Here is a 27,153-nt window from a genome sequence, read left to right as displayed (position 1 = left end):
GCTGCCTCATCTTCAGCTACTCTCTACCAGTACCCCCAGGTCCCTTTCTTCCTGGCTGCTCTCAGCCACTCAGTCCCCAGCCTGTAGTGCTGCTTGGGGTTGTTGTGGCCAAAGTGCAGAACCCTGCACTTGGCCTTGTTCAATCTCATCCCATTGGCCTCTGCCCACCCATCCAGCCTGGCCAGGTCCCTCTGCAGGGCTCTCCTACCTTCCAACAGCTCCACACCTGCTCCTAGCTTGGTGTCATCTGCAAACTTACTGATGCTGGACTCAATCCCTTCATCCAGATCATCAATAGAGATATTGCACAGGACTGGGCCCAGCACTGATCCCTGGGGCACACCACTCTCTGGGCCCAGCCATCCAGCCAGTTCTTGATCCAGCACAGAGTGAATCTGTCCAAGCCATGAACTGCCAGCTGTGCCAGGAGCTTGTTGTGGCAGACAGTGTCAAAGGCTTTGCTGGACCTTTCTGATCTCTGGCTCATGGGAAGACTTTTGCTCTCTTCTTATATGTGAGAATGATTGAAGAAAAATACCAGTTTGGAAAATGTAACTAGAACTCAAAGTATTTTGTTTGGGAAGATCTCTTTTTGATGACCTTGGTTTAATATGCTCCTGAAAGAGGGGGACACGGATTAGGAATCCTGTATTGACCAGTCTTGAGCTATGCCTGCCACTTCTCAAAACCAAAATGGCTAAACTTAGATAGTGATGATTTTCTCTAAGGTTTGGCAGGAAGATTTTAATTGCATCTTCCTCATTTGTAAGCCTGAACTGAACCACTGAATTCTGTCTTTGAGGTTGTAGTGCATGAAGTAGGAGGGTTGTAAACGTAGATCCATTAATTTAAGATGATAGCAATCAGTGCTTGGCCAGAACTCAAAGACTTTTTCTCTTGCAGCTCTTCAGATTCCCCTAATGATGATTCAGATGCATGCCTGGTGGCAAGATGTAATGTGGCATTCATGCTCTAGGGTTTGGCCAGTTCATACCAAAAGCAGATGGCTTTTGTTCTGGTCTCTCTACACACAGGATGAGAGGGAGAGAAAAAAGGCTGGGGAGGGGAAGTCTTCCTTTTTGCTCTTTTCAGCTCTTGTTCCCCATCTCCTCAGAAGTGCACATAGATGCACCATTATATTTTAGGTGTGTGGGGGGAAAAAAAACCACCACATTTTAACAACAGATTTAAACCCAAACGAACATAATATACTTATCTGTAAATTTTTCTCTCCAAGCAGTAACTACCACACTTTGGAGAGTTAGGGTTCAATCTTGTTTTCTTCTGTGATACAATTGAAAGGGAAAAGGGCTGGACTGTTTACATAGACTGAGAATAATCTGAACAGTCCCATGGTGCTTCCTACTCTACTCCACCTACTTTGCATCATAACTTCCTTTCTTATATTTATGGCCAAAAGCCAGTACAATATAAAAGGAGTAGTGTGCGTGTGGTGAGTGAGAAAAGAACCTCACTCCATGGATTTTTGGGTGTGGCTATGGGCAAATACTCAATTTTACTCTGCATTTCTGCTCAACTTGGCTTTATAGGACAGCTGAATATGAAAAGGATTGGGGATAGCAATCATCCTGTGTGCCAGTCTCCTAGTAAGTCTATTTTAATCTTTGGTTACTGTAATCTTTTGCTTACCTTAATCTTTAGGTACATCAGGTGAGGATGTTTCCTGCTGAAGGATTGTTTTCAGGTGCTGAAGAACTTGATGTGGAATAAAAGAATCACTGGATTTATTTTTCAGGTGTACCTTACATAAAAATCACTGCATTTATTATTCTGGTATACCTTGCACAAAAATCACTGCATTTATTATTCTGGTATACCTTGCACAAAAATCACTGCATTTATTATTCTGGTATACCCTTGCACAAAAATCACTGCATTTATTATTCAGGTATACCTTGCACAAAAACCACTGCATTTATTATTCTGGTATACCTTGCACAAAACCCACTGGATTTATTATTCTGGTATACCTTGCACAAAAATCACTGCATTTATTATTCAGGTATACCTTGCACAAAAATCACTGCATTTATTATTCTGGTGTACCTTGCACAAAACCCACTGCATTTATTATTCTGGTATACCTTGCACAAAAATCACTGCATTTATTATTCTGGTATACCCTTGCACAAAAATCACTGCATTTATTATTCTGGTATACCCTTGCACAAAAATCACTGCATTTATTATTCTGGTATACCTTGCACAAAAATCACTGCATTTATTATTCTGGTATACCTTACACAAAAATCACTGCATTTATTATTCTGGTATACCCTTGCACAAAAACCACTGCATTTATTATTCTGGTATACCCTTGCACAAAAACCACTGCATTTATTATTCTGGTATACCCTTGCACAAAAACCACTGCATTTATTATTCTGGTATACCTTGCACAAAAATCACTGCATTTATTATTCTGGTATACCTTGCACAAAAATCACTGCATTTATTATTCTGGTATACCCTTGCACAAAAATCACTGCATTTATTATTCTGGTATACCTTGCACAAAAATCACTGCATTTATTATTCTGGTATACCTTGCACAAAAATCACTGCATTTATTATTCTGGTATACCCTTGCACAAAAATCACTGCATTTATTATTCAGGTATACCTTGCACAAAAACCACTGCATTTATTATTCTGGTATACCTTGCACAAAACCCACTGGATTTATTATTCTGGTATACCTTGCACAAAAATCACTGCATTTATTATTCAGGTATACCTTGCACAAAAATCACTGCATTTATTATTCTGGTGTACCTTGCACAAAACCCACTGCATTTATTATTCTGGTATACCTTGCACAAAAATCACTGCATTTATTATTCTGGTATACCCTTGCACAAAAATCACTGCATTTATTATTCTGGTATACCCTTGCACAAAAATCACTGCATTTATTATTCTGGTATACCTTGCACAAAAATCACTGCATTTATTATTCTGGTATACCTTACACAAAAATCACTGCATTTATTATTCTGGTATACCTTGCACAAAAACCACTGCATTTATTATTCTGGTATACCTTGCACAAAAACCACTGCATTTATTATTCTGGTATACCTTGCACAAAAATCACTGCATTTATTATTCTGGTATACCCTTGCACAAAAATCACTGCATTTATTATTCTGGTATACCCTTGCACAAAAACCACTGCATTTATTATTCTGGTATACCTTGCACAAAAATCACTGCATTTATTATTCTGGTATACCTTGCACAAAAATCACTGCATTTATTATTCTGGTATACCTTGCACAAAAATCACTGCATTTATTATTCTGGTATACCTTGCACAAAAATCACTGCATTTATTATTCTGGTATACCTTGCACAAAAATCACTGCATTTATTATTCTGGTATACCTTGCACAAAAGTCACTGCATTTATTATTCTGGTATACCTTGCACAAAAATCACTGCATTTATTATTCTGGTATACCTTGCATAAAACCCACTGCATTTATTATTCTGGTATACCTTGCACAAAAATCACTGCATTTATTATTCTGGTATACCTTGCACAAAAATCACTGCATTTATTATACTGGTATACCTTGCACAAAAATCACTGCATTTATTATACTGGTATACCTTGCACAAAAATCACTGCATTTATTATACTGGTGTACCTTGCACAAAACCCACTGGATGTATTTTTCTGGTATACCTTGCATAAAACCCACTGGATTTATTATTCTGGTATACTTTGCATCAAATGGAGAGCCATGACTATGCACCAGCTCAGAACAGGAGAATGTGCTGTTGTGCAGGCTGCCTTCTGTTGTTTAGAAAGTTGCATCAAGTCAGCAAAAAATGTCTTATTTTAGCAGCTGGTTTCTTTGTGGCTATCTGGGAAGGTGCAGCATCTGTGTTCCTGCTAGGTAAGATGCAAAACTTCCCATTAAAATCCATTGGAGGGGATTTGTATTTACCAGGGAGGACGAATCTGTGGTTAAAACTGTGGGTATGCTGTCTGTGAGTAGAAGCAGTTAGAGTCTTAATTTCTGTTACCTGTACTTAAAATGTGGTGGTTAATCTATTCTAAAGATTCTGTGTTGCCAGTTTTTAAGCTTAAGTAAAATTAACTTCTTAAAGTATGTTTTAGTTCAGGATGTAAATGATTTTGTTGTGATTCTTCTTTGCCCCACGCAGCGGTTCAAAAAAGCTGTTTCATGTGTTGGTGAGATCTCTTATTTTTTTTCTGCTGTTGTGTGTTGCTGCTGTGTAGAAAAGTCATTGAAGGGCATGCTAGGAGCTCATTTCTGGAGGCTTGTTTATACAGCACATCAGTTCACAGGCTCACAGGATGTTAGGGGTTGGAAGGGACCCAAGGAGATCATAGAGTCCAACTCTCTTGCCAGAGCAGGACAATCCTATCTAACACAGATCACACAGGAACACATCCAGACAGGCCTTCAAAGTCTCCAGAGAAGAAGACCCCACAACCTCTCTGGGCAGCCTGTTCCAGTGCTCTGGGACCCTTACAGGAAAGAAGTTCCCCCTTGTGTTGAGGCAGAACCTCCTGTGCTGCAACTTACACCCATTGCTCCTTGTCCTGTCCCAGGCAGCAGTGAGCAGAGCCTGTCCCCCCCCCTCCTGGCAGCCTTCAGATACTTAGAAACATTTAACAAATCCCCTCTCAGTCTTCTCCAGACTAAGCAGCCCCAGGGCCCTCAGCCTCTCCTCATCAGCCATGCCCTCCTGTCCCCTCATCATCCTCATAGCCTTCCGCTGGACCCTCTCCAGCATATCCCTGTCCTTCAACTGGGGAGCCCAACACTGAACCCAGTATTCAAGCTGAGGTCTCAGCAGGGCAGAGTAGAGGGGGAGGAGAACCTCCCTTGATCTGCTCTCTGTTGTCAGAAGAGATGCTGTCTATGTGGAACCATTTGCTGTGTAATATGACAACTGGGATAACAATAGAATGGATGTTACTGCAGAGCATTGCACTGCCAACCTTAGGAGTGACTTTTAATGCCTCCTTAAAATTGAGAGTTAAGAAAATTTGTTATGCAAGCTAAGACCACTACTTAGCTGTGTTAGGGAAATACAAAAACCCCAACACCAGTATTGTGTGGTTCACAGGTATCTGGTTTCAGACTGAAATGTAGAGAACACAGACTGTAGTGCAGAATTATACTTGCTCTAATGGAAGGTAATGAAATGAATCACAATTTCCAGAGGCAGGATGCTTGTTTGGCTACCAAATCATGTTCTTGCCTCTGTCTCTACTTTCTTATATACCTTGGTTTGCCTTCCCTAGGAAGCTGCTTGCTTGTGTCACAACTTTGAAGATGAAGGTCCTTTGAAGATGAAAACTGCTGTGTGAATAGATGGCACAGCTTGTATTGTGTGTTGCATGCTGGGCAGGAAAGCTGCATGAAGTTAGAAATTCAGCAAATAGGGAAAAAACAGGGTTAAGTTAGGTGGTTTTAAAACCTTTGCTTGATGATGGTATTTTATAAGGGACTGAGTCTGTTGTTGAGCTAGAACGTAGAATGGTTTGAGTTGGGTGGATCTCCTGCTGCAGTGAGCAGGGACATCCTCCACTAGATATGGTTGCTCAAAGTCTTGTTGAGCCTAATCTTGTGTATCTCCAAGGATGGGCCCTCAACTACATCACTCAAACAGGTTCCTCAGTGGTAAAGCACTTGTTCCTAACATCCAATCTAAATCTACTCTTCTCCAGTTCGAAGCCATTGCCCCTCATCCTATCACTACAGGCCTTTGTGAATTGTCCCTTTCTGGCCTTCTGGTAGGTCCTCTTTGGGTGCTGGAAGGTCCCTATTAGGTCTCCCCAGAGCCTTCTCCAGCACTCTCAGCCTGTCCTTGTAGGAGAGGTGTTTCAAACCCCCATATCATCTTTGTGGCCCTCCTTTGGACCTACTCCGTCAAGTCCAGATCCTTCCTGTGTTGAGTGCTTATCTGAATTAGGTCTTTACCAAAAAACTGCTGGGGGTGGTGGAATAAATTCATCCTTTGAACTCCAGTGTGGCCAGTAGGACAAGGGAGGTTATTCTGCCCCTGTACTCAGCACTGCTCAGGCCACACCTTGAGTGCTGTGTCCAGTTCTGGGCCCCTCAATTCAAGAAAGATGTTGAGGTGCTGGAACATGTCCAGAGAAGGGCAACAAAGCTGGTGAGGGGCCTGGAGCACAAATCCTATGAGGAGAGGTTGAGGGAGCTGGGCCTGTTTAGCCTAGAGAAGAGGAGGCTCAGGGGTGATCTTATTACTGTCTACAACTACCTGAAGGGGCATTGTAGCCAGGTGGGGGTGGCCTCTTCTCCCAGGTAACCAGCAATAGAACAAGGGGACACAGTCTCAAGTTGTGCCAGGGGAAGTCTAGGCTGGATGTTAGGAAGAAGTTCTTCACAGAGAGAGTGATTGGCATTGGAATGGGCTGCCCAGGGAGGTGCTGGAGGCACCGTCCCTGGGGGTCTTCAAGAAAAGAGTGGATGAGGCACTTAGTGCCATGGTCTGGTTGATTGGTTAGGGCTGGGTGCTAGGTTGGCCTGGATGATCTTGGAGGTCTCTTCCAACCTGGTTGATTCTATGTGGATGTGGATTCCAGTAGTTTCAGGACTTAATGAAGTCTTTGTATTTTTCAGTTTGCATCATGTGCAATAACAGAGTTCTCCCATCCATACTTGCATCCTGAGTAACTTAATATTGTTAGTGTACTGCTTCCAAAATGTCCAATTTAACTGCCTTTTCATACCAAAGCTGTGTGATGCCAGTTTTATAGTGAGACATCTGATCCTTTACAGAAACACCATCAAAGCTGAAAAGTAAATTGCATTTCTATTTTTTCCTCCCTTTCATCAATAATTGAGGTCTTCTGATCTGAAGAGAAAATTAATATGAGGTCTTTGATATGTCCAGAGAAGGGTGACAAAGCTGATGAAAGGCCTGGAGCACAAATCCTATGAGGAGAGGCTGAGGGAGCTGGGGGTGTGCAGCCTAGAGAAGAGGAGGCTCAGGGGGGACCTCATTGCTGTCTACAACTACCTGAAGGGAGGTTGTAGCCAGGTGGGGTTGGTCTCTTCTGCCAGGCAACCAGCAAGAGAACAAGGGGACACAGTCTCAAGTTGTGCAATCAGGGGAGGTCTAGGCTGGATGTTAGGAGGAAGTTGTTGGCAGAGAGAGTGATTGGCATTGGAATGGGCTGCCCAGGGAGGTGGTGGAGTCACCATGCCTAGAGGTGTTGAAGCAAAGCCTGGCTGAGGCACTTAGTGCCATGGTCTGGTTGACTGGCTAGGGCTGGGTGCTAGGTTGGACTGGCTGAGCTTGGAGGTCTCTTCCAACCTGGTTGATGCTATGATTCTATGGAATGATTTCTTGTTGGATGGGGATGAATTGTAGGGCTTGTGTTTGATCAGGTTTGTATTCCAAACAGGTTTGGAAGCTGGTGTTTGTATGGTTTGGGGTTTTGTGAGGGTTTGGGTTTCTGTTGTTGGTTGTTTGTTCATTTGGATGTTGTTAGTTGGTTTTGTTGCTGTTTGATTTTTGCTTTAGGTGATGATTTTTTTCTTTCTGTTTGGTTGAGGGTTTTTTTTTTGTTTAGTTTTTGTTTGGTTTGTTTTTTAATACATTAAATCAGGAGCCAAAATGTTGTGTGGTCCTACACTAGCTGTTCTTTATTTTACTTCTAGTTCAACACTTACTTGCAGTTGTTGAGACCTGTCACATCCAGTTTACTATCAGTGTAATTGTACAAAATGATCCTGTTGACCTTACCAACAAATGGGTCAGATCTGCAGGCAAATTAAAAGCTGGTTGGGACTGATGTGCAAAAGAGGATGGAGGGTTATAGTAGGGTGTGACTTGCTTTAATTGATGCCCTCTTCTCACCTCCTGTTTGGTTGCTTTTCTTGCTCCATTCTCTTCCTGTTCCTGGGTGTGTTACAATCCAAACCTAGTGGCTGTATTTGGAGGTGATGCCTAAGTAACATGGCTTGGAAAAAAAATGATGTATTTCATGCTGGGAGGACTCAGAAGTTGTAATTCATACTAGTTTGGATTTTCTTAGCTTTGTGTCTTACATGGCAGCCTTGTTGGAGGTACAAAGTCCTTCCTTAGGTTTAGTACTCTGCCATTCAGTTGTCTCTAAGTCATGTGTCATAGAATAGAATCATAGAATCAACCAGTTTGGAAGAGACCTCCAAAATCATCCAGTCCAACCTAGCACCCAGCCCTAGCCAGTCAACCAGACCATGGCACTAAGTGCCTCAGCCAGGCTTTGCTTGATCACCTCCAGGGACGGTGCCTCCACCACCTCCCTGGGCAGCACATTCCAATGCCAATCACTCTCTCTGGCAACAACTTCCTCCTAACATCCAGCCTAGACCTCCCCTGATTGCACAACTTGAGACTGTGTCCCCTTGTTCTGTTGCTGGGTGCCTGGCAGAAGAGCCCAACCCCACCTGGCTACAGCCTCCCTTCAGGTAGTTGTAGACAGCAATGAGGTCTGCCCTGAGCCTCCTCTTCTCCAGGCTCAACTTTAGTCTTACTCCTGCAGGCAATCCAGTAGGAGAGGTTTTCCAGGTGGCACTTTTACAAACTGCTTTCCTAAATAAAAGCCTTTCATGACTTCCTGTATAGAAAGCTATTATTTTTCCCCAATTCTATGCAGTCATTGGTTGCAGAACCTGTCTCTTGTTTTAGCTCCTGTGTCCTTGTTCATCCCTTTGATGCCCTTGAAACACTTGATCGAAGTGCCTCATTTGGTGGCTCCATAACTGCAAACTTTTATTTTCTCAGCTGTAGCAGAGTCAGCTGAAAGCTGTGATGTGATTTTTAAAAGGAACAGCTTCAGTTAGGTACACAACACATCCCTGCTTTCTTGCAAGTATGCCACAGCACTGAGATGCTTTCACATTTTAAAGCTTTTCAGCCCCTAAAAACGGTGAGTACCTCCTGGGGATGGGGAAGTGAAGGGAAAACCTTTAGTTTAGAATCCACATAGGGACCAGACTGCTGTTTGAAAATGCTCAGCCTCTATGTTGGACATTCTTGATTTCAGTTATCTGAGAGAGATAAAAAATCCTGATCCAAACCTATATGGAGTTGTCAGATAGGTGAGAATTTGCCTGGATAATGTCTTCAAAAGAAGTGCAAGCTCTGACTGAGATTTGTCTTGGTTTAGCCAAGTCTTTCATTTATGCCTAGCTTGAAACTGCATGTTGGGTTTTCTTTGTTTTTCCCTTCTGTCTTAATTCTTGGATGCTTCTGTCTTAATTCTTGGATGCCTCATCTCTAACTGCCTTAACTAATATCTTTGGTTTCGAGGAGGAGCAAAGGACTGCTTTATGCTGTAGCTTAATGCAGCCTACTGGATTCAGACTTTCAGGACACCTTGTTCAGAGAAGTGTTGTTTCCTCTGTTTTGCTGCTGCACAGCAATCAAGCAACAACATAAGTTTGCTGGTAGGGTGGTTAGTGAATGTTGCATTTGGATTGTTCCCAGGGAAAGGATGGTTTCTTGGGATCCTAATGCGAGGCAGTGCAACCCAACAGCAGCCACTAAGAGTTATGAGCAGCATCGAGAAGTCACAGTGGACTTTTGGTTCATACCAACTTCTCTACCCTTTCCAGCCCTCTCTGATGAATACTCTTTGGTCAGTGCTTGCCACAGGCTTTGATGTGGCCAGCCAGGGAGCAGGCTACACCAAGAGACGTTGCAGCTATGCAGGTTGTGAAGCAGGCTGGGCTAGCTCCTGGCTTCTTCCTGACAAGGTGAGAAGCATTACCAGCATTTTGGTGGGAGAGGAGGGCCACAACTACTTGGGGGATTTCTGAATCATTTCAGCACTGTCTCTGGAGATGAAGGGAAATGGATTGAGTTAATTGTGAGGGTCACATGAGTTTTGTAGCCTTTCAGTTGCATTAGACTCTGAGGTATGTTTTCAAGGATACTGCAGAGTGAGTTTGCTTTGCCATCTAATTCCTAGAATATACAGAGTAGAAATAGTGCAGGCACTACCAGGTCTCAGAAATGCTCCTCATGCATCAGGTTTGAGTGCTCTTGGCTTAATGTATTAGTAATTATCCTGAGCATTGTGGAGAGAAATGGCAACTCGTGATCCTTCCTGTGTAGTTGTGTGTATTGGTAAATCCTGAGGATTAACAGAGGGATAGAAACAGGAACATTGGAGAGTGCACAGTCCTGCTAAGGTCAAATTAGGTCTGTTTTGTGTGTAATTCTATGGTTTTTATCATTTTCTCTTAATTCCCATCTGTAAGCTCATCTTTTAGAGCTGACAAATGTTACTGCAGACACAGCCTTGTGAAATGTGGTGTTGTTCTGAAGGGGAGGTTGTGCAGCATTGAGTGTGAAGTGTTGATGTTTTACATACCTGTATAACCCTCCTCTCAAACTATTTGGGAGGATCTTTGTTTACTTTAAACTTGTCTGCCCCAATTTTTGTGATTAAGTGATATTCCTACCTGGTTGGACATGGCCATCCCTTGATGTCAGCCTCCCCTAGACACACTACATGGAAAAGACAACATGCTCAGTGACAACAACATGAAAGCTGAGTAGCAGAGCTCCTGCTTGGAAGGCTTTGTCTCTTAATTTAGGTCAGCACTTCAATGCACTCTGCTATAAACAGCACAATGGTTGCACCCATCTTCATTAAGTAATCAGTGTGTGTGCTAAGATGATCCTACCTGACTGCCTGCCACCCAGCTCTGGACCACACAAAGCATACTGGAGAGGGAGCAGCATTGAAATAAATTCCCTGCCACCCGTGGGCAAGCAGCTGTCACCCTGGGCTGGCAGGCAAGATGCTCCTCTCCAAGAGCAGAACTGTGGAGTGAGCAGCAGCCTTGATGCATGCTAAAAATCCTCAAGCACTGGGTGTCCCACTCCATCTGTCTGCCTGTCCTCCGTGGGATTCACTGATTTCCATCAGGCAGTATCTGCAATTTTATTGCTGTCTTTGTAGTTTTTCCATTCTCTCTTCTAATTGCTCTCTGTGCAAGCTCCAACTCTTTGTCTGGTTTTTCTTTTGTTCTTCTTTTTAATTTGTTGCTTCCATAATGTCACAAGGCTGGGGGCTCTAAACATGATCATAAATATTACAGGCAGTTAGTTTTGAGCTCGTTTGAGCTGTGTGTGTTGGTGGTGGTGGTTTTTTTTCAGCTCTGGGAATATTTGTAGGAGGTCTCTAGTGATTAATCAGAAATAGTTGTCTTTGGAACTAGGCAAAACCATAAATCAGAAATTCTGTGTGCTTCTGGTGTTAAATCTGGTGCAGTGCCAGGCTTGAAATATTATGCTCAAGTATTTATAGTGCCACGAGTGGGGGAAATCCTTACACTCTGTATAACAAGGCATTGGGGGCCAAGTGCACTTGGGCCACAACAACCTCAAGCAGCACTACAGGCTGGGGACAGAGTGGCTGAGAGCAGCCAGGAAGAAAGAGACCTGGGGGTACTGGTAGAGAGTAGCTGAAGATGAGGCAGCAGTGCCCAGGTGGCCAAGAGAGCCAATGGCATCCTGGCCTGCATCAGGAGCAGTGTGGCCAGCAGGACAAGGGAGGTTATTCTGCCCCTGGGCTCAACACTGCTCAGGCCACACCTTGAGTGCTGTGTCCAGTTCTGGGCCCCTCAATTGAAGAGAGATGTTGAGGTGCTGGAAGGTGTCCAGAGAAGGGCAACAAAGCTGGTGAGGGGCCTGGAACACAAAGCCTATGAGGAGAGGCTGAGGGAGCTGGGGGTGTGCAGCCTGCAGAAGAGGAGGCTCAGGGCAGACCTCATTGCTGTCTACAACTACCTGAAGGGAGGTTGTAGCCAGGTGGGGTTGGTCTCTTCTCCCAGGCAACCAGCAACAGAACAAGGGGACACAGTCTCAAGTTGTGCAGTCAGGGGAGGTCTAGGCTGGATGCTAGGAGGAAGTTGTTGGCAGAGAGAGTGATTGGCATTGGAATGGGCTGCCCAGGGAGGTGGTAGAGTTCAAGCAAAGCCTGGCTGAGGCACTTAGTGCTATGGTCTGGTTGACTGGCTAGGGCTGGGTGCTAGGTTGGACTGGATGATTCTGGAGGTCTCCTCTAACCTGGTTGATTCTCTGGTTTGTGTCTTCTCCTGTGAAACATCTTTTCCAGATGTATGAAAACATGTGAATTACGTAGCCTATTGATAAGGTTGCTATTGCTTGGAACACTTAATGGAGTAATTGCTTTCTGAAGGCATTTGACTGATTTGTTTGTGTTGCTGGAAGTCATGGGAGTAGCAACCATTTGATACTGGAGCTGAGAACAAGTCTCAAAAGAGAATTAACATTTTTAGCTAGCAGCTAAACTTTGATAGCAGTTTAATGTTAATAGCACAGAGTGAGGGGTGTTCAGAGGCAGTAATCATCAACATTTTCTATCAAATAAGGCAACTAATGTTTAAAAAGATCATTTTTAGCTGTGTCAGGGAGGACATTAGGAAGGATAATATCTAGCTGTGTGGTATGTTTAGACATAGTAGTAACCAAAGATCAAGGATTCTTCAGCCAAATAAAATGTCTTTGCTTTCCTTTGAATGACACTCAGAGGGGACCTTGTTTTCAGGCTGAGACTAAGGCTGCAGCAAGTTGACAAGCTGGAGAGATGGGCTGAGGAGGATCTCATGAAGTTCAGCAAGGCAAAGTGCAAAGTCCTGCACCTAGGCTGGGGCAATCCTCAGTATCAATCCAGACTGGGGAATGATGAAATTCAGAGCAGCTCTGCAGAAAGTGACTTAATGGCACTGGTGGATGAGAGGCTGGACATGAGCCAGTAGTGTCCATTTGAAGCCCAAAAGGTCAATGGCATCCTGGGCTGCATCAAAAGAAGTGTGGTTGAGAGAGGTGATTCTGCCACTCTACTCTGGTCTGGTGAGACCTTACCTGGAGTACTCTGTCCAGCTATGGGGCTCCCAACATGAGAGACATGTATCTGCTGGAGTGGGTCTAGAGGAGGGCCACAAAGATGATCAGAGGGCTGATGCTCCTCTCCTATGAAGACAGGCTGGGAGAATTTGGGCTGTTCAGCCTGAAAAGTGAAGGCTCTGGGGAAGACCATTTCAATGTTTGAATGGGAACTATAGGAAGACTGGGGAGGAACTGTTTAGAAGGGCTTGTAGTGATAGGACAAAGGGACATGGTTTGAAACTGGAGCAGGGTAGATTTAGGTTGGGCATGAGGAGGAGGTCCTTCACAGGTGATGGAACACTGGAACGTGTTGCCCAGGCATGTGATTGAGGCCCTGTCCTTGGAGACATTCACTGTCAGGCTGAGTGGGTCCCTGGGCAGCCTGATCTAGTTGGAGATGTCTGTGCTCTTTGCAGGCAGGCTGGACAAGATGACTTTTGAAGGTCCTTTCCAACTTGATGCAGTTTGTGAATAGTATTTAGGGGGGACCTCGTAGTAAGGCTGAGACTAAGGGTGTAGCAAGGTGCCTTGTGTTTCTGAGAAACCTGATGAAATGTGTAATGGAAATGCAAATCAACTAAACTGCCTATGTAGTTGATGTTGTTTTCTTGTTGTCCCTTTTCACTAGAATAACCATTTCTGACCTCTAGATGACTGTTTCTCCTGCTGTGTCAAATGAGTTCTGTGCATGGGTGTAGTAAGGTGGGAGGAGTTCTGACACACCACTGTAAGAAAAAAGGAGCAAGCAGTAGGTCAAGATTTAAAAGCCAGCAATGCCTTTTAGTTGAGCAGAAAATTCCTTCTGCAGTGTCTCACTCACAAAGAGATTTTGGGTTTGCTTTGTAGTTCTGTGTGCACGGCAGCTGATAATGCCTGGCATGGTTGAGCTGGAAATAAAGTGAGGGGCTGATGTGCAGCCTGGCTTCCTCTTGAAAAGTAACTCTGCAATGCCTTTGTCTTTCCCAGATGTTTCTGACAGTGTACCTCAGCAACAACGAGCAGCACTTCACCGAGGTGCCAGTCACCCCTGAAACAACCTGCAGAGATGTGGTGGAGCTGTGTAAGGAGCCTGGTGAGAGTGAGTGCCACTTGGCTGAAGTGTGGTGTGGCTCAGGTAGGTTGGGCTTGCACTCTGAATTACTTGATGTTCACTGTGTCTAATCAGGTCTCCAAGTGCTACCTTGCAGACCTGGTGTCCTGTTCTAGAGGGTTTTTGCCTTACAGTTTAGTTAATCTCTTCATCAGACCTGCTGTACAGTAATGAATCTACAGAAAGGTTCATGGTGCAAAACTGAGCTAGAAGCAAAAGGAGAATCAAGCATGCAGGTGTAACTGCATGAATGCAGCCCTTCTCTGACTCACACGAGGCTCTGAAGGGTTTCAGGGGGTTGGTTTCTCTTCCTTCTCCCCACAGTTGGGTTTTTGAAGCATTGTCTGAGTAGTTCTTTGACCCCACAGCTGTTTTCACTTTCAGACAAAGGAAAACATCCTTTTTCCAATGACACCTTTGTGGTTTCAATCATATTAACTGAGTTTAGAAGGGAAGGAGTGTTGTCAGAAGCTGTAGGAATTAGCCTATGTGAGGTGCTCTACAGAGTGTGTGTGGTGGGTGGGAGGGAGAAGATAGGGGACAGACAAAAGTAACTTTATCCTCCTAAGCCTGTAGAATACATTTGTGTTGTGGTGGAGGTTTTTTATGTGTGTGTTTGTTTTTGTGTCTGTTTGCTTTTACTTCACTCTTGCTGATAACTGTATTGGGGAGGATTTGAACTTCCATCTTACTGTGCTCCACTGAAACAGAAGAAAGCTGGTGAGGGGCCTGGAACACAAACCCTATGAGAAGAGACTGAGGGAGCTGGGAGTGTGCAGCCTGGAGAAGAGGAGGCTCAGGGCAGACCTCATTGCTGTCTACAACTACCTGAAGGGAGGCTGTAGTCAGGTGGGGGTTGGTCTCTTCTGCCAGGCAAGCAGCAACAGAACAAAGGGACACAGTCTCAAGTTGTGCAATCAGGGGAAGTCTAGGCTGGATGTTAGGAGGAAGTTGTTGTCAGAGAGAGTGATTGGCATTGGAATGGGCTGCCCAGGGAGGTGGTGGAGTCACCATCCCTGGAGGTGTTCAAGCCAAGCCTGGCTGAGACACTTAGTGCCATGGTCTGGTTGACTGGCTAGGGCTGGGTGCTAGGTTGGCCTGGATGATCTTGGAGGTCTCTTCCAACCTGGTTGATTCTATGATTCTTTTGTGGCTTAAATGATGGAGTATCTCCTGTCTCCATGGTACTCTGGTAGCTACCCACTTGAATGACAGACAGGATTTTAAACAATGGTGTTACACCCAACTTTTTGGGGGGATACTTCAGCAAAGTTATGAAAGAATAAGGGGTTTTGTTCCTACCTTCTTCTGTTGTTGGCTCAGGCTCACACCTGCTCAGAGAAGTCTTTGAGCTGGGTGTTTGGTTAATAGTGTGAGATACCAGCGTTGTCCCTTGTGTTCAGCCCCTTCTGGCAGAGGAGATGAAATCTTTCAGATACTTCTAAGTTTGAAAAAAGTGCATCAAATGGTGGTTGGATTTTGGTTTTCTTTTTTATAAGTAAAAGATGCTTTCTTTTCTAAGGAGTGAGAAAGAAAATTACCAATACAATCAGGAAAGTGGTTTTATTGTATCTCTTTGTCCAGCCTTAAATCATTACAATGCCAAAGTCTGCAGTGAAAAACAAGTAAAAGAAAGGTTTATGTAAAACTAACTGAATTCATAGAATCAACCAGGTTGGAGGAGACCTCCAAGATCATCCAGCCCAACCTAGCACCCAGCCCTAGCCAGTCAACAAGACCATGGCACTAAGTGCCTCAGCCAGGCTTTGCTTTAACACCTCCAGGGATGGTGACTCCACCACCTCCCTGGGCAGCCCATTCCAATGCCAATCACTCTCTCTGGCAGGAACTTCCTCCTAACATCCAGCCTAGACCTCCCCTGCCACAACTTGAGACTGTGTCCCCTTGTTCTATTGCTGGTTGCCTGGCAGAGGAGCCCAACCCCCACCTGGCTACAGCCTCCCTTCAGGTAGTTGTAGACAGCAATGAGGTCACCCCTGAGCCTCCTCTTCTGCAGGCTGCACACCCCCAGCTCCCTCAGCCTCCCCTCATAGGGTTTGTGCTCCAGGCCCCTCACCAGCTTTGTTGCCCTTCTCTGGACACCTTCCAGCACCTCAACATCTCTCTCAAATTGAGGAGCCCAGAACTGGACACAGCATTCAAGGTGTGGCCTGGCCAGTGCTGAGTACAGGGGCAGAATAACCTCCCTCATCCTACTGCTTTAGTCTCACACCCTATTGAAGGGCACAGGCTGTGATGGTGAGGGGCAGGTTTCTCCTATCATTACCAGAGTTGGAGCCCTGGTAGAGTGGATGGTTCCTCTCTCCTTGTGATTCCTGAACCCATATTGTTGAGTGACTTTTGAGTTTTTGCTGTGGAATATGCTAGAAAAGACAGTCCTGAAATCAAGGGAGAGCACCTATACTAAGAGGCAAGTGAAATCTGGCTCTGCTTAGTGTTCACATGGTCTTGTTAAATTGAAAAGTGACCTTTTGGGTGAGTGGGACCATGAAATATGTGGAGGTTTATTTGTAAATTGAGGTTGTCAGCCTCTCTGGAATTCAAGGAGAGATAAGAAAGTAATCTGGATAGAAAACAGTAACAGGGATTAGAGAATTTCTGAGATTTGTCTTTGCAAAGGCATCATGAGATGGCACAGGAGAAATATTTGAAGGTTACTTGCTCAGCTGTGTTGTAGTAGCAAAATGAAACCCCCATCCATTTATACAGTGAAAACCTTGGCAATCCTCACTCTCTTCCCTGACCCTGTCCTGTTGTGTAGCAACAAATGCTTTTGTCTTGCATCAAGTAGCATGAAGTTGTTGCAGATAAAGCAGTTATTTTCTTAAGCATCTGTATCACATCCTGCAGCAACCACTTGCAAGACGTTTTTATGTGCCTTGGAGTTTTTAATTGGGTTTTTTAGGTGGGGGAGGGGGAAAATACTTCCAGCTTCTCATTTTACACGTCAGCAAATCTCACTATCTTATTTTTGCCAAGGCAGGTCCTGGCTCCTGTTTTGTTTGAGTTTTGCACTGAACAAACTTAAACTTCATTTTAAAACAACCATGGCTCACAGCAGCTAACTTTCAGGGGCAGAAACAAAAAGATTCAGCTTGGAAAATGACTTCTCAGTCTTGGGTTACTGAAATGCTTCTTAGATCGCTTTGTGTGTCTCTTTCTGACACTTGCTGGGGAATTTTAGCTTCTGTTGTCAGACTTCATTAAGCATACTTTGAATGATTGCTGCAAGTGTGCTTGAGGCACTCTGTTCCCTGAAGGGGGCAAGTTTACCACTCGCCCTGTCCTCCCAGTTGTGCTTGAAATTTGATGAGTGTCAGGACAAACTTTCTTGAGCTTTCCTATTGTTGCCAGAGTTCTGTAAGGCCACTGTAGAAAGAAGTCAGAGGCTGTGTGCATGTGGGGGGAAAAAAACCAAGTTATTTCTTATAGAATCATAGAAGAGAATCATAGAATCAACCAGGTTGGAAGAGACCTCCAAGATCATCCAGGCCAACCTAGCACCCAGCCCTAGCCAGTCAACCAGACCATGGCACTAAGTGCCTCAGCCAGGCTTTGCTTCAACACCTCCAGGGATGGTGACTCCACCACCTCCCTGGGCAGCCCATTCCAATGCCAATCACTCTCTCTGCCAACAACGTCCTCCTGACATCCAGCCTATACCTCCCCTGATTGCACAACTTGAGACTGTGTCCCCTTGTTCTATTGCTGGTTGTCTGGGAGAAGAGACCCACCCCACCTGGCTACAACCTCCCTTCAGGTAGTTGTAGACAGCAATGAGGTCTGCCCTGAGCCTCCTCTTCTGCAGGCTATGAGAAATAAATCCTGAAGCCAAATTGTTTGTCCTTTCTTCTTGAGCTTTCCAAGTGCAGTTTTGTTTGGTATTTGAAAATCCCTCTGACCTTCTTTTTGAAGTCAGTGAATGGTGTTGATGGAATCCTTGTGTAAAGGCCATCTCCCTTGATTACAGAGTTTCAGCTGGAGTATTGCTGAGCTGCTAGAAATCTCTTCATAAGGCTGCTGGATATTCTGTAGGATGGAAACCTGACATAGATCCTCTTGGGTTTTTGTTTTTGCTGTGTTGTTTGGGTGTTGGGGGTTTATTTGCCTTTTTTTTTTTGTCCCTTTCTCTTGAATTAAGGTTTAGCAGATGAAGAGCACTCTTTGCTGTCTAGACAAGTAACTGCCAAGAGACTGCTTTTTCTGTAACAGTGACCTACTTGCTTATTCTGTAAAGCTAATCTCTTTTGACAGTGACTCCAGAAATTTTCCTTCCTAGATTGCTGGAGCACAGCTGCAGCCTTTTTCATTTAAAGGAACACTTTTACATTAAAAAGAGCTTCTTTAAATGCTGAAAACATATGTTAGTAGCTCCTCTTCTTAGGAAACTGAAAACATTTACCCTTACCACCAACATTTCTTGTTTCTCTTTTTTCTTTCTGAAATAATTATTCCATATGAAGATAGTTAATTTAGCTCATTCATATTCAACAAAGAGTCTTTCAAATTCATTACTCTCTCATTTCTTGCTTCAATAATGAAATGGAAGCAGCCAACAAAAGCAATGTGGGGAAGAATGAAACTGGTGCAAAACTGGGGGGGGGTGGTATTTAATTTCAGTATTTGTCTGCCTATCTTATTTCTCAGGCCAGGAACAATGTATTCTGTTTGTCTGGCACCCAGAGCAAACAGATCTAAGTGGATCAAGAGTCTCAGATGTTGTCATCAGATACCTGTGACAGGATCCTGACTATGTGAAGTTGACTACTTTAATGTATTGACCACATATTTACCATCACTTTTGGCATAGGTGGAACGTTGTATGGTGAGATGTCTAGAACATCAGAAGTGATCAGTAGTGTTACTGAAGTAATAAGTCATTTTAATGGCAACCTCTCTGTGAATTGCTCAGCTATGAAGCATGGAAGAACAGCAATAGAGAAAGGGAGGAGCAATGGTAAATGAAAACAACAGATACAGACTTTCACTGGGTTTTTGTAGTGTCAAAAGGCAGCTGATGAGGCTTAAAAAGCAGAGATGTGACTGACTCTGGATCTTAGCAGCAAGAGCAGGAAAAGAGATTGAGTGAGTCTTGTGCATGTAGCTTTTTAAGAAACATCATCTTCCCTGTTTGAAAATATCAGCAAATTCTTCCTGGAATTGCTTTTCACTGTCTAATCTCCTTCCTTGGGTGCCACAGTGTAAGAAAGATGCTGAGGTCCTAGAGGGTGTCCAGACAAGAGCAGTGAGGCTGCTGAGCAGTTTGGAGGGTGTATCATATGTGAAGCAGCTGAGGGAGCTGGGAGTGCTTAGTCTGGAGAAGAGGAGGCTGAGGGGAGCTGAAAGGAGGTTGTAATGAGGCTGGTGCTGGTCTCTTCTCCCACATAACGGATGAGAGAAATGGGCTTAAGTTGTGCCAAGGGGAAATTTAGATTGGATGTTAGGAAAAATGTCTTCCTGTGAGAGTAGTCAGGCATTAAAACAGGCTGCCCATGGAGGTGGTGGAGTCACAATCCCTGGAAGCATTCAAGAAGCATGTAGAGGTAGTGCTTCAGGATATAGTTTAGTGGTCATGGTAGTTTGATGTTGGAGGTCTTTTCCAAGCTGATGAATTTGTGAACCCAGAACAGGTTGGGTTTTGAAGCACATGTGATCTGAACTTTTATGATCTGAACTTTGGTCAAATTTGCTGACCAAGAGACTGAGCTGAACCTGTGGCTGAAAGGAGCTAATGGAGAGCACTTGAAGTGGCAAGAGCTGTGATGGCTTTCTGAGGATTGGACCCACTGGGTGCTGCCCAAAAAGCCTCTTCAGGGTATCAAGTGTTCCTACCAGAGACTGAATGAGAGGGTTGCAGTTTGGCATTTGTTTGCAACCTCTGGGAAGTGTTAAGAAAAGAATTCCTCTTCTTGGAGTTTATCTTCTTGTTGCTCTTTATTCTTGTAGGAATAGGAATTAGATGAGTCCCTCTAGGAATCAGGGGCAGCAGAGCCCTTGATAAGGGGTGGGAATGACTGGGAAACAATTGTGTCTGAAATAGCACAGGAGTGGAGCAAAATGTCCATCAGCATATTTCCTGCGACGGTGAGTGGGAAGTGTGATTTGCAAACATTAAACTTAAGGTGCTAGAGCCAAAAACTCTTAATTGCCTGTCTGGTTCCACTTGGGCTGCCTTCACTTCTCCCTTCAAGGCAGGCTTTTAGAGGGATGCATCTGCTTCTCAGAGGTGTTTAATTTCAGAGGTGGAGAGAGCAACAATGCATTCCCACCAGGGATACCTTGAGTGAGGGCAAGGGTTAGTGCATGCACTGCACCTGAGTGTTCAAGTGGAAGATGCAATGGACAGAAATGTTTGGTTTGGAGCATGCCCAAGCTCCAGTCACCTTTCTTTTTGCCTTTCCAGAGCGTCCCATAGCCGACAGTGAACGGATGCTGGATATCTTGCAGCGCTTTGGCATGCAGAGAAGCGAAGTTCGCTTCTTTCTTCGGCATGAGCGCTCTCCCTGCCGGGAAGGAGGTAGGTGTTGACCTCAGGTGGCTCCTTTGTCTTAAGCTTTATTTCATTCCTCTGAGGTTAAGGAGACAGCTTGTGTAGGTTATTTATTAACATTGGTAGGCTGCATGGTGTTGCAGCCCTTTTTGACCTGAGCATTCTTTCCTTATGAACAGAGAAGGCTAGCAGCAGCAAAGTCGTTCGGTATAGTTCATAGAATCAGTCAGGGTTGGAAGGGAACACAAGGAGCAGCCAGTTCCAACCCCCCTTGCCATGGGCAGGGACACTCCACCCTAGATCAGGCTGCCCAGAGCCCCATCCAGCCTGGCCTTAAACACCTCCAGCCATGGGGCCTCAACCACCTCCCTGGGCAACCCATTCCAGCCTCTCACCACTCTCATGCTCAACAGCTTCCTCCTCACCTCCAGCCTCAACCTACCCATCTCCAGCTTTGCTCCATTCCCCCCAGTCCTGTCACTCCCTGATATCCTGAGAAGTCCTTCCCCAGCTTTTTTGTAGCCCCCTTCAGATCCTGGAAGGCCACAAGAAGGTCACCTGGGAGCCTCCTCTTCCGCAGCCTCCACAGCCCCAACTCTTTCAGTCTGTGCTCACAGCAGAGCTGCTGCAGCCTTCTGAGCATCCCAGTGGCCCTTCTCTGGACACACTCCAGCATCTCCACATCCTTCTTGTCATGGGGGCTCCAGAACTGGATGCAGTACTCCAGGTGGGGTCTCACCAGAGCACAGTAGAGAGGGAGAATCACCTCCCTGGCCCTGCTGGCCACACTTCTCCTGCTGCAGCCCAGGCTCTAGTTGGCTTTGTGGGCTGCAAGTGCACACTGCTGGCTCATGTTGAGTTTTTCATCTGCCAGCACCCGCAAGTCCCTCTCCTCAGGGCTGCTCTCCAGCCACTCTCTGCCCAGCCTGCATTTGTGCTTGGCATTGCCCCAACCCAGATGCAAGACACTGCACTTGCTCTTGTGGTCTCTTCCAACCCTGACTGATTCTGTGATTCTAAAATCGTTTGCTTTCCAACTCCTACCTGCAAATAGTCATCTGCTTTCAATGGTGCACCTTTCATGACAGATTACTAACCTATAACTATTCTTACTTATATTCTCAGTAAGACATTTGACAAAGGAATACCACCACATCTGTTTTTTTTTTAAGTTATTGTGATCTCTGTGTAAATTAACCATATATTTGTGTGTCCTTTGAGTGGTCCAGGGCTTTTGTGACAATTCATCTGCAGTGCAGACTTACTTGGGACCTCTTGACCGTGGGAGAAATGTTGCAATAGCATACTGTTGCTTGTTTCCTGCCTTTAAACTCTCTTATATCTTAAAATAGATGTTGATATTGAACAGCAGCCTCTTCATAAAGCATCTTGTGTCACCAGTTATGTTTATCTTAGTGGTAGCATGGGAAGAAAAGTTGTTTGGATTCTAAACCAAAATGATTGTGCTGTTTCTCCTTGTGTGCTGAATATCTAAAGGGATAAGAAGAATACCTCACCATCTTTGACCATGCTGTATTTCTGTCTAGGGACTGGACAGAGGTCTCAGGATCCAGCCTTAAAAAGGAATGGTGTGAAAATGCCTGGTGATCGAAGAATCGAGAATGGAGTAAGTGCTCGATGCAGTGACTAGCATAGTGAAAATGGAAGCTTCACTTCTTCTGAGATGCTGATGCAAATCCTACCCTAGAAGCTAGACTGTTTTGGAGAGATTTGTAGTGACTGCTCTAAACCAGACACAAAGCCTCTAACCTTGATCACCCTTGATTTTAGTTCATAAGGTGTCCCCTGAGATCCATCGGCTGTTGTATGTATGTTTGCTGCTCTGAGATCACCCCCACAAATTCAGCACACTTTCCATTTCCTACTTGCATTGAAAATTTCCTATTGTTTTCCTTCTGTTCACTGATTGATTTCATGTTCAGCTCTGTGTCAGAGATCTCTTAGTTCTAGCTTGCTCCAGCAATGTGTACTTCTGGCCCAGAAGGCCAGTGGTGTCCTGCAGTGGATGGCTAGCAGGTCAACGAGACTTCTCTTCCTCCTGCATTCTGCCATGGTGAGACCACATCTGGAGTATTGTGTCCAGTTCTGGGCTCCCCAGTTCAAGAAGGACAGGGATATACTAGAGAGTGTCCAATGGAGAGCTTTGAGGATGATTAGGACACTGGAATGTCTGCCTGATGAGGAAAGGCTGACAGACCTGAGGCTGTTTAGTCTGGAGAAGAAAAGACTGAGAGGAGATCTTACTAATGTTTACAAAGACCTGAATGATGAGTGTCCAGAAAAAGGTGTCAGTCTCTTCTTAATGGTGTTGTGTGATGGGACAAGGGGGTGCTGGTTACAAACTGGAACACAGGAGATTCTGCCTCAACATGAGGAAAAGCTTCTTTACTGTGAGAGTGATGAAGCACTGAAACAGGCTGCTCAGAGATGATGTGGAGTCTCCTTCTCTAGAGACTTTTGAAACCTGCCTAGGTGCTTTCCTGTGTGATCCTGCTTTGGCAGGGCAGTTGGAATTAATGAACTTTGGAGGTCCCTGCCAACCCCTATAATTCTATGATCTCAAATTGAGGCTAGTTAGTGTTTCAGCATTGAACCCACTGTCTGTTCTTGGTCCAGAAAAATCAGCCATGATTCAGTCTAGATTCAAGAAATAGATATGAACAGGTGACTGATGTAATGTTAGTGCTGCCTTTGAGGGAGGTGAAGTTTTTTCCTCCCACTAGACTTTAATTCTTTCCTTCAACATATGTTGAAGTGCTTTGAATTGTGATGATACACCTAGGACCACAGATCCATCCTGCCATGTGCTGAGGATTCTGGGCTCAGTCAGTTAAAGGTGATTCATGCTGAGCTTAATTATAAAGAGCTCTGAAATGCTTCTTCACAGTATCACAGTATTATCAGGGTTGGAAGAGACCTCATAGATCATCAAGTCCAACCCTTTACCACAGAGCTCAAGGCTAGACCATGGCACCAAGTGCCACGTCCAATCCTGCCTTGAACAGCTCCAGGGACGGCGACTCCACCTCCCCGGGCAGCCCATTCCAGTGTCCAATGACTCTCTCAGGGAAGAACTTTCTCCTCACCTCCAGCCTAAATCTCCCCTGGTGCAGCCTGAGGCTGTGTCCTCTTGTTCTGGTGCTGGCCACCTGAGAGAAGAGAGCAACCTCCTCCTGGGTACAACCACCCCTCAGGTAGTTGTAGACAGCAATGAGGTCTCCCCTGAGCCTCCTCTTCTCCAGGCTAACCAATCCCAGCTCCCTCAGCCTCTCCTCGTAGGGCTGTGCTCAAGGCCTCTCCCCAGCCTCGTTGCCCTTCTCTGGACACGCTCAAGCATCTCAGTGTCCCTCCTAAACTGGGGGGCCCAGAACCGAACACAGGACTCAAGGTGTGGTCTAACCAGTGCAGAGTACAGGGGCAGAATGACCTCCCTGCTCCTGCTGGCCACACCATTCCTGATGCAGGCCAGGATGCCACTGGCTCTCTTGGCCACCTGGGCACACTGCTGGCTCATGTTCAGGCAGGTATCAATCAGCACCCCCAGATCCCTCTCTGTCTGGCTGCTCTCCAGCCACTCCGACCCCAGCTTGTATCTTTAAAGTGCTGCTGGGATTTTGCTGGAAATGTTAATGTTTTAAGAGAGGTCAGTCTGTGTGGTGCTGGATTGGGCTGTGCATGTCTTTGAGCTTACAACTCTTCTTTTACCATAGAAACACACTTTTTTTCCCCTCATTATTTTGTTGGATGCTCAGTTGCTGCTGTGTTTGTAAAGAGCTCTATGGAATTGCATGCTGGCCAAGGAATTCCAGACTTAGCATGCTCCTTTATATTTTCTTTGACAGATCAGTGCTCCAAGGATGGACATGACACTGGCTGAACTTCAGGAAATGGCATCTCGCCAGCAGCAACAAATTGAGGCTCAACAGCAAATGCTGGCTAACAAGGTGAGCTTGGAGTCAGAGTGTTTGCAACCAGGAACAGAGGTAGTTAAGGTAGTGGAAAGAGGTTGGGGATTTGCATTAGTGTAGGGTTTTGTTTTGTGGGGTTTTGTTTCTCTTCTTTTTGGAGGGGAAGGGGTTTGGTGGTGCTTGTATTTTTCTGTTTGGATTTTGGGGTTGTTTTGGTGTGTGTGGTTTTGGTTTCTTTTTGTTGGGAGGTTGTGGGTTCTTTTTTTCCTTTGGGGGAGGTGTGTTGTTTTTTGTTGGCTTTTGTTGGGTGTTGGGTTTTGCTTTCTTTTCTGGGGGGGTCTTTTACCCTTGGCTGGTTTTTGTTTGCTTGGTTTGGCTTTTTTTGCATTGGGGCTTCCCCCCCCACCTTGTTTGGGGGCTGTTTGGTTTGGGGGCTGTTTGGTTTGGGGGCTGTTTGGTTTGGGGGCTGTTTGGTTTGGGGGGTTGTTTTCTGGGGGGAGTTGTTGTGTTTTGGTTTGTTTGTGGTTTTTTTTCCCCCCAGCTTCTTGGTTTTGTGTGGGTTTTTTTTCCACTCCCCTCTTATAAACAGAGCTCCTTTTCTTTGGCTCCCTCTTTTTCAATTTGAAAGTCAACCTATGCAAATATTCAGCAGTAAACCCTGCAAATAATGGCAGTGATAGAGGTGATTGTATAGCTTACCAAAAGGGTAGTGATAGAGCATGTGACATTAATATATTGCCATTCATCCTGGTGGCTCTGCCATCTCTGTTTGTATTGCTCATGGTGATCAGCTATTCACCAGTTTGATCACTGAACAAAGGGTTTGTCTCTGGGTATAATGCTGGCCTGTCATGATATCTTGCTTTCTACAGACAGAGTTCACTGTGCCTAGTTTCCTGGGGCAACTGTCTGGAAAAGATGGCATGGATGTGATAAAAGTAACTAAGAGTGATTTATGAAATGCTTGCTGAGCTGTAACTGAAAAGCTAATGAAAGCACATGAGATGTTCTTGAATGGTTTGGGTGGGGGTGTGAAATACTCAGAATGAGGGCATGGATTTCATGTTTGATTTCAGTGGTTTTGGTGCACACTGCTGCTGAAATGGCCATGGAAAATGCTGCTTTCTGCAGAGAACTGGGATGTGCAAGCCCATCCTGAAGAGCATTCAACCAGCTGGGTGGATGAGTTCCCAGGGCTTTCAGAGTCCGCTCTGCAGGGGAGGAAAAATGCTCTGGGGCTCTCATCTTCCTATTTGTTATCTGTCAGAAGCCCTGTCTTGCTCTCCTTTCGAGATCTCATCTCTGCCCTGCACATCCCAATGTTTAGAATCTCTTGTTTGGTTCCCTTGCTTTTCAGTAAACATCATAGAATCATAGGATCAACCAGGTTGGAAGAGACCTCCAAGATCAGCCAGTCCAACCTAGCACCCAGCCCTGCCCAGTCAACCAGACCATGGCATTAAGTGCCTCAGCCAGGCTTTGCTTCAACACCTCCAGGGATGGTGACTCCACCACCTCCCTGGGCAGCCCATTCCAATGCCAATCACTCTCTCTGCCAACAACTTCCTCCCAACATCCAGCCTAGACCTCCCTTGATTGCACAACTTGAAACTGCTGCCTGTGGTTTGCAGAAGAGTAGCTTTGTGGGTGGCCCAGGGGAGAATTTTTCATTGCCTATTGCCTCTCTGAGAGGGCACCTAGGCAAGCAGGTTTGTTTCACAGAGGGGCTTTTCATCATCTTTCTTGCCTTCTGAACTCAGATGCAACATTAAAAATAGATTCTGGGAGTGGGGGAGAGAAATATCCTTTCTTTTTAGACACAAGCTGTAGTATCTATTTATTTGGTCTTTTCCTGTGTGGAATTGACTCTAAAGTAGTGCATACAGCTGCAGGTGTTGCTTGGCTTTCTCTGGAAAGCAAGCTTGATCTTTTGCTCTGTTTTTAGTCCAAGTCTCTGTTTCTAAACAGACTGCTGACTTCTGTTTGTTTGGTTTGGTTTTCAGAGGAAGTGTTGAGTTCTAATGTTAGTAAGCAGTGGTAATCTTGATTGTTAGTGTGTGCTTGGGAAAGTCTTAGCAGTTCTACCTCTGCAGGCACAGGCTCACAGGATGTTAGGGGTTGGAAGGGACCCAAGGAGATCATTGAGTCCAACGCCCCTGCCAGAGCAGGACAATCCTATCTAACACAGATCACACAGGAGCACATCCAGACAGGCCTTGAAAGGCTCCAGAGAAGGAGACCTCACAACCTCTCTGGGGAGCCTGTGCCAGTGCTCTGTGACACTCTCTATCTATCATCTCCAGAACTGGAAGCTGTGGTTTAAAGGAACTCTCTAAGCAATTTAGTGGTTTCTTTTAGCTCTGAAATATAGACATCTGTAAACTGAAAATGGCAGCATACCTTTTTACTCATGCTCTTGGAGAGGCAAAAGGGCTGAAGGAGCAGCTGGGATTGTTTAGCCTAGAGAAGAGGAGGCTCGAGGGTGACCTCATTGCTGTCTACAACTACCTGAAGGGACTTTGTAGCCAGGCTGGGGGTGGCCTCTTCTGCCAGGCAACCAGCAATAGAACAAGGGGACACAGTCTCAAGTTGTGCCAGTGTAGGTCTAGGCTGGATGTTAGGAGGACGTTGTTGGCAGAGAGAGTGATTGGCATTGGAATGGGCTGCCCAGGGAGGTG

General features: G+C 45.1%; 1 protein-coding gene across 1 annotated transcript in view; it reads left to right on the top strand.

The window, feature by feature from the left end:
- TP53BP2 (tumor protein p53 binding protein 2) overlaps positions 1 to 27,153 on the top strand; it is an 82,982-nt gene that overhangs the window by 17,123 nt on the left and 38,706 nt on the right. The window contains exons 2-5 of the mRNA XM_064164573.1: positions 13,912 to 14,059; positions 20,460 to 20,573; positions 22,094 to 22,173; positions 24,410 to 24,511. Coding sequence (XP_064020643.1) covers positions 13,912 to 14,059; positions 20,460 to 20,573; positions 22,094 to 22,173; positions 24,410 to 24,511 — 444 coding nt within the window. The remainder of the gene's footprint in view (positions 1 to 13,911; positions 14,060 to 20,459; positions 20,574 to 22,093; positions 22,174 to 24,409; positions 24,512 to 27,153) is intronic.

This window comes from Pogoniulus pusillus, chromosome 25 (genome assembly GCF_015220805.1).
Source record: "Pogoniulus pusillus isolate bPogPus1 chromosome 25, bPogPus1.pri, whole genome shotgun sequence".
Classification (NCBI taxonomy): Eukaryota; Metazoa; Chordata; class Aves; order Piciformes; family Lybiidae; genus Pogoniulus; species Pogoniulus pusillus.
This window is presented reverse-complemented; position numbering and strand designations above follow the sequence as displayed.